This window comes from Saccoglossus kowalevskii, chromosome 5 (assembly GCF_978046115.1).
Source record: "Saccoglossus kowalevskii chromosome 5, keSacKowa6.1, whole genome shotgun sequence".
NCBI classification, from domain to species: domain Eukaryota; kingdom Metazoa; phylum Hemichordata; class Enteropneusta; family Harrimaniidae; genus Saccoglossus; species Saccoglossus kowalevskii.
This window is the reverse complement of record NC_140645.1, coordinates 29,448,160-29,456,036: the sequence shown is the minus strand read 5'-3', so window position 1 is coordinate 29,456,036 and position 7,877 is coordinate 29,448,160. Positions and strand designations below refer to the sequence as shown.

Here is a 7,877-nt window from a genome sequence, read left to right as displayed (position 1 = left end):
AAAACCACATTGACGTGTCAGTAATCTCAAGTGAGACTATAAGATGTTTAACTACTACTGCCTGATTTCAATAAGAAATTTACTCAACTACGAATTTATATGTATATGTGATTAATTTTTATATTTCGTAATGCAAAACAAACATATATATATTTAACAGTTGATTAACCGTCTCGACTGTTCTGGTCACGTTTCTGGATGCAGCAGTGTATCGACAGACTTAATTTTCAGCTCTACGATATTTATCAGATCAATATCCTGATTTTGAGAATCTCGTGTACTGTCATCAACATGTTATACAACCAGACAAATCCGACAACGGAGAACATCGGTGGAGTAGTAATCGACCAACCCAAATTAGTATGATTATTATAAATATCATTGTCATTAAAACCCCTGTGTGACTAATTATGCACCCTGAAATGTATCATACTCCATGACGGTATATCGCCATCTGTGTTCATAATGAATAAATCAGCAGATTGTGTGGTTGCAAATTATTTCTAGTAGTTCCGCTTTCTGTATAAGTTATGGAGATTTATTTTAGCCAAGCAGTCCAATGCTTTATTACTCTATATGTACTTTATCTAAATTATTATATGTTACGATCCATATATTTGGTAGTGTTCTTTAGTATCTCAACTAAAAGTACTATCAAATCACATTGTTAATATTTAATTGGTACTCTATTTTATCTTGTAAAAAACTGTGATATTTACTGTGTTCTATTTGGTTTACGTTAGCTGCAGTAATGATATGCGATATTCGATACTCACCACGTAATAATAAAAATGGTACACAGAACGAATCCAGAAATCTCAGTACTTTGAATACAAAACGAGCGCGTATTTTAAACGCTTTTTTCTGTGTTTCGCGCATTGCGTCACAAAAAATAAATTCCCGGAAAACTAGCAGTTTATATAGGCAAGGGCTGTACGAATAGTATTCCAAACATCACTTTTATGTTTTGAGGTTAAATATATTGGTCAAATAATACTAAATACATTTTGATGAGCTGATATGTTCCAGTGACATGTAAAAATGGAGAACATAAGTTCAAACACCGAAAAGACGTCGAAAACAGCATATGTATAATTGTATTCGGTGAAAACACTATACACTGACTCAACGTCTATGGTGACTGAACAGGCGCTTCATAGCATTTTCTTTTGCCATTTTGCGCAAATTACCGTGCAGTATGTGCTGTTTGTACTGTACAACGCAAAACCAGGGAAGCTCGAAAATCACGTGGTTAGTGACGAATCCACCGGCGCGCAGTATTCGAGGTACCCAGAATTCTGTGGCTAGCCGATTTCATTTTCCATGCTATAATCTAGATCTCAGAGCTATAAGGATCAGTTTCGCGATTCCCGTGATGATACGTTGCATAAGATAAAATGTCATTCGTGAAGATAGCGTTCAGCAGTGCTCGATATTATTGATATTTGTGTAGCACTTATACAGTTTCTCGTGTTATTTCAGTAATAATAATAGTTTCGTTATTGTATTAGATTGTAATTGGCCGACCGGAAATGGAAATGTTTTAACCTGATGTTGCCAACAAATATTTATATCAAAACAGACATTATTTACATACATTATACAATATTTAAGTATTATCCAAAGAGTGACGTCATTTTGTGGTTGTTGCATTATTAATGTTTTAGTCGGGCTCAGACGTACCAACAACGAACGAAAACAGGCAAATAAGAAATCATCATTCTTATTTTAATTTAAATAATTGTCAAGTCCTACAATTTCTGTGCGATTAACTGGCATAATTCGAGCTCATAATAATCACGTCGTTCAAGGTCTGTTGTTCACGGATATTAATAATGCCAAAATTAATCAGTTTTGATTATTTTTAGGACTGTCTGTTGTGCTCGACTATCTGTCTGTCTGTAAATATCTTCTTTTCCCTCTAAATAAAATCTTACCTATAACTGTCAAAGATGCTTGTTTATATGCAGGATTTGCATTGAAGAGCGCACACTGATATGAATGTGAATCACTGACTTGAACATTTGGTATTTGTAGAAAGTATTCTCCACTAGATTGGTCTCCTACTATCTGATAGGGATTCGCAGCTGATGTTCCATCTGATAACTCTATGTCAGTGCCACCAGGTACCACTCTAAACCATGTAGGTTGTCCACTTGATACTGTACATTTCATCACCACTGTCTCTCCTACATATGCCAATGTTTCATCAGGACCAATCAGGATATTAGGAGATTGTGCTGCTGCTAATACTAAAATGATTTGGTTTCATTATTACCATTTTATTACATGCCATTGTAGTTTTAAATTAATGCGTGAAGTAACGGCAACATGCATCTTAAAATAGAGTTACGGCGAAAAATACTAAAAACATTGTACACTCAAGTTACAGCACGGTAGTATGATACAAATGCTACTCTGTAGTAACGTAATATTATATTATCAATAAGTCATATCATTGACACTTTAAATTATGTCATGATAAAATGACCACACGTCACTCTGAATTGAAGTGACAGCATGATATAATTAAGGAATAAACCCCGTCCTCCAGAGGCGAGTATACTATGAGATTTGAACCAGTTTCACGGTATATACACGTGGGCGATTGCGAGCGATTCATAACATATATCTTTGGGTTGGAAGGATTGTGGTGTGCGTGGAAGAGAGTCGGTCACGTGAAATGGAATAAATCGCATTATATTATACCAGCATCTTACCTTTCCAAATAACCGTCGCTCTGATTGAACGAGTGTGTCTTTTTAATTGTGTCAGACGTATTAAAATACATTGCGGTTTTTCATGTGCAGAAGTTGCCTCATGTTAATACACACTAATGGTTTTTGATATAGACATGGAGTGAACTGAAGTACAATGTGGAGTTGTTTTGGTTCAAAAGAGATGGTCGAGTATTTGTTTCAAAATGACACAAACGACGTCGACGTCGATAAATTATTGCTCTCTTTGGCGGTTTTGTCGATCATCAAAACGCAAATGTACGTACGGCACTAATTGCCGTTTATATATTTTGTTTAAATGATTAGAACAATCTATCAACTTCGCCGTTAATAAGAAATAAAACGAATAAATCTCACTGCGCCGAAATACGGCAGAAAATTTGTGCCACTGTTCGATGAATCTATAATCAGTGCATGCTAGTTCCAGGGTCAATTTTATTTTACCGCGGTTGCAACACAACGTTCTGCACGGTGCTGTATCATATGTAAACATGGTGATTTATGTGGTAATTTATTGCAATATACATACAAACACCGACAATTCACTATAGTGGGGTCAATATTATTGTCAATACGGATGCATACATTACACTAAAGCAGCTAAACGCACAATTTTGAATACGTAAACAAACGCAGGAAGTGGGTAAATGACTATATGACATTCAATACTCGCAGATATCACGGACATTTACATATGCACAGGAGTATATAAAGTGTTGTCTCCATAATGTTTGTCCTTCCGGTAGTAAGGTCAACAACGTCTTATTGTTTTCACTCTACTTATAGCTAAGCGAGTGTTTTTTTTAATAATGCATCATTTCGTTATATGTGTACTATATTTGCTACAAACTTACTCGTCGATTCATATAATCGGACACGTCAGTTTGCTCGAACACAGATTCGGTTTCCAAAATCACGCATCTTAGAGAAAATAATATATTTCAAATCCAGTTTGGCTAGTGAAGATTAATGGTAGCGTAGAGCAATTGGATCAGTTATTATAGGAAGGGTTGTTGAACAGTAATTATGAGAATATATATACACAATTATGTGTACGTATCGAGACAATTCTTAAGCTACACAATTGGTGTTCCTACTTGTTTAATTGTATTGGCTGCAATCCCTTACGCAGGATGTAAAATATCTAACAGGCCTTATATGGGTATATCGCAAACACACAAATCGCATACACTAAGATCAAAATTACGTAACGATTACGGCAACTTACTTGAAACGACAATCAGGAATGCTACATGGGATATAAACATCGTTGATCGCTGAACGTATCGGTGAATTTGTATTTCCGGGTTCATAACCCTTGACATGGTCACTCGCTTTACTAATCATCGTCCATATTCTTTTGTCGTACACCAACTTGGCAGACAAAATATTCTGTGTTTCTTCAACACGTTGTCACAAACGATTTGACATCTTTATAGATACTTTTGGTAAACAAATATCCAGCTTATCTCTTTCATTTAAAAATAGTTTTATCAAAGGGATATAATTTTTCTTAACGTCAATCAAGTCTCTCAAAATTTACGAGACATCAGATGTTTACATTTATTTTTTATTGACAGACTGACAGCGGGATTGGCCGATCGTTGACTGTGTTGCAACTTATGTGACTATAATAGTGCTAGTGAAAGTCAAACCACGATGTTTCTGGCCACACTTCTCCACAGTAATATTAAAAACGCTAACCAAATCATGCAGTGTGTGTTTTACTGCTACGCGAGCGTCCATTGAATTTGTACCATGCTGTATTTCTTATATAACGGCCAAGTGTTTGAGTACTCGACTAGGTAAGCAGCGACCCTGCTGCATGCAGCTGGTGATTTTTTGCAATAATGAGAAACAAGCCATGATGTTACTGGCCACGATTCACATCGGGTTTCAGTGTGTTGTTATGAGATGCGGCCATTTTTTTTCAATATTTGAGGAACTCTATCACCTCCTCAATTCCAGACGTTGCACCTTCACTAAAACTGGTCATTGCTAACAAAGGTGTAAGGTCGATTTACAATGCCAGTATACTAAATATGTAGCTAAGACAATGTGGGTTTACAAAATATGCTACAACGATGGCACTTAGCATATTTTTATTTAGACACTGTGCTATCATTGCACATGGGGAACAACGACGTTTTACACAGTCATATATAAATGAGTGTGTCTATGTGTCATTTTTGAATGGAAAAGCTAGTCTACACCTTCTAACTTAGAGAGCTCAACAACCATTGAATACCATGGAATGCACTACACAATACAGATCAACACAAAGGTCAATTGTATTTGAAGTAAAAACTGGCAACTTAGGTTAATATCCTCCATACCTTTGATATGCAAATTAAATTTTCACAAGTCTTTCCACACTTACTAAGCAAAACTGTCAATACTGCCACCACAGTTGTCTTGAGTATATGCTTTATTGCACTTTAACATCAATTTATGACTTCAGCTGCTAGAATTTATGAAACGCTAGCCTACACATTACAACTTTGACATCTCAACAACCGTGGAGTACCACGGAATGCGCTACGCAATACAGGTCAACACAGGGGTCAAATTGTCAATATTATAACAGTACCACAATATTCTTAAGTATATGTTTCATTCCACTTTGACCTAAATTTATGACTTCAGTTGCTGGTATTTATGTTTTTTTTATAATTGTTGACTTGACTTGTCGTGTTTACCTTGCATATATAATTTCGTGCAGGTTTCACTCGTGTTAAACAATGCTCTATTTAAACTAATGTCCGAAAATTCAAATTCAAAAATAAGACATGCAACACTGATTTGATATGTTTTTACTGGTGTTTTACGAGTAGCATGAGAACGAAGAAATGTGTGTGGATTTAAAAAAAATAAATCAACGACCAGAACCAAAAGTTAAATATAATGTATTTATGGCTATACCTATTTATTTAAAGCGGGAATTTAGTCACAACCGACGATAACAACCCACGCTAAAAAGCAAAGGCACATGGCTAGACGCTTGTTTGTAAACAATTGCACGCTATGGTCATTTGTCGCATGCGCGGGTGACGACTCCTCCGCTTTAAGTACTGTATTATTGTTGTGCATAGTAAATAACGTCATTTCACCATAATTACGATATATGAAAAAGAGCTTAAATATTTATTTTATCTGTGAACAATACGTAACGAAGATTGTTTGTTACTGTGTGTCATTCTTTAGAATAAAACGCTAAATACACCTCACACTAACCTTTCAACAACCGCTGTATACCATGGAATGCGCAGGTCAATAAAGGGGTCAAGTGTGTTTGAAGTAAAGACTGGCAACCTAGGTTCATGTCCTCAATACCTTTGATATGCTAATTAGATTTCCACAATTCAGACCCTGTGTGAGTAAAATCTTCAATACTGCCTCCAGGGTGTGCTTGGCCCCAATTAATTTCATATGTCTTTAGCTGCTTGTATTTAGGAATGTTTTAAATTTCTGACGAATGACTACAACGTGGTAATCCTCATAATATTTTACTTGAATACTTGAAAAACACTGTTTCATTTCATTTTAAGTTATTTTACGAAAATTAAAACCCGAGATTATGACATACACCGATTTTATCCGGTGATAGGTTCAGCTTATCAAAATTTAAACTTGAAACTTTGAAATTTAAGAATAAAAATGTATAAAAATACTGAAACAATAAAACTAACATATATTTGACAGGGACAAAACAATGTATTTTATGTACGAGTATGAAATATATCATGTTGTCCCTGTAAAACTCAAGTTATTCACCCTGATGCGATGTCAAGATATGCTTTCGAAAACTGTGTACAATCTGTGTTATACAATATTACATTTATTCATTTACTCCATGTATCCTATAATATTGTAATATATAATGATTATATATTTTGCTCATGTCACAGGAGTATGAATCATGAACTTTCCACATGGATTATATCAAGAGATTCAAATATAACTCAGATCATGCTTCTAAGTAAAATTAGCATAATGTGGTTTGGAAATTTGCAGATTTGCATAATGTTTGAAAATATATATATATATATATATATATATATATATATATATATATATATATATATATATATATATATATATATATATATATATATATATATATATATATATATATATATATATATATATATATATATATATATATATATTTGAGTATATAAGTATATAAGTATATAATGTAATACGACCATTTTATTATCACCGTAGTCCTATTCGCCAATCAATCAATAACATGTCCAGGTCCATCTGGAGAAAGAATACCACTGAGATATAGGCTGAATTGAAACTGAATTTACATGAATACTGTTGAATTTATCTCAGGTGTATCACTGATTCATGTTATTTTCTGTTAGGCATTTCCAGAAGTCTCTTGTAAATTAACTATTGTATTGGTCAATTGTTATACAAAGTGTATGGAGGGATAATATATCGCTACTTGAAAATACAGCATTATTATGGCACATTTTTCTTAATTATTTTCTTTACAAAAGTGTATTCTAATACTAATACCGCATTTGGTCTTGGTAGTGGCATCTCATATTCCGATTCTTTTTCTCTGGTAGCAGGACTAAGTGATGTATAACCGTCATCTTTGTCAACATCTTGCTAATACATATACAAGTACATGAACAACGATATAAGGATACCACTAATTAAATGCAATAAGATAATACAATATAATATCCCAGCAATATAAGGTGTTCAGCTCGTCATGGTAGTAGCAGTATTCTAATTTTCTTTACCTTTTTTCCTGGTATTTCGTAGGTGTGGTCCTTTTCCATTTTGATGGCTAAGAGTCCTGTATACTCGCGATCATCCTTGGCATCCTGAAAGTAATATATTGACATCATATTGCTTAGTATTTAAGAATGGTACTGAAAGAGGTTAGTATCGTCTGCAAATAGGCGAAAGTCAAAAGCATTAGTTGAGTTATTGATATCATTTATGTAAATTAGGAATAAAGGTGGGCCAAGAATCGATCCTTGTGGAACACCACACTTTATTGGTTTATATGTAGATGTAATATTGTTAATTTTCACTGATTGATAACGGACAGAAAGGTAGTTTTTAAACCAGAGTAGCGGGAGCCCTCTGATCCCATAATATTGTAATTTGTGG

The 7,877-nt window shown here is 34.3% G+C and overlaps 1 protein-coding gene across 1 annotated transcript; it reads right to left on the bottom strand.

Moving 5' to 3' along the window:
• Positions 1-1,887: 1,887 nt before the first annotated feature.
• Positions 1,888-4,063, bottom strand: LOC146745999 (kin of IRRE-like protein 1). Its single transcript, XM_085498883.1, has 2 exons — positions 3,967-4,063; positions 1,888-2,252 (listed from the first exon to the last, which is right to left on the bottom strand). Exons 1-2 carry the CDS (start codon positions 4,061-4,063, stop codon positions 1,888-1,890), a joined length of 462 nt encoding a protein of 153 aa, XP_085355009.1.
• Positions 4,064-7,877: the final 3,814 nt, after the last annotated feature.

Bases quoted from the DNA above. Each gene is read 5' to 3' on its own strand.
- LOC146745999 (XM_085498883.1), bottom strand. From the start codon at position 4,063: ATGTCAAGGGTTATGAACCCGGAAATACAAATTCACCGATACGTTCAG. The intron at 2,253-3,966 runs GTAAGTTGCCGT...AAATCATTTTAG, and splicing joins ATTCCTGATTGTCGTTTCAA to TATTAGCAGCAGCACAATCT.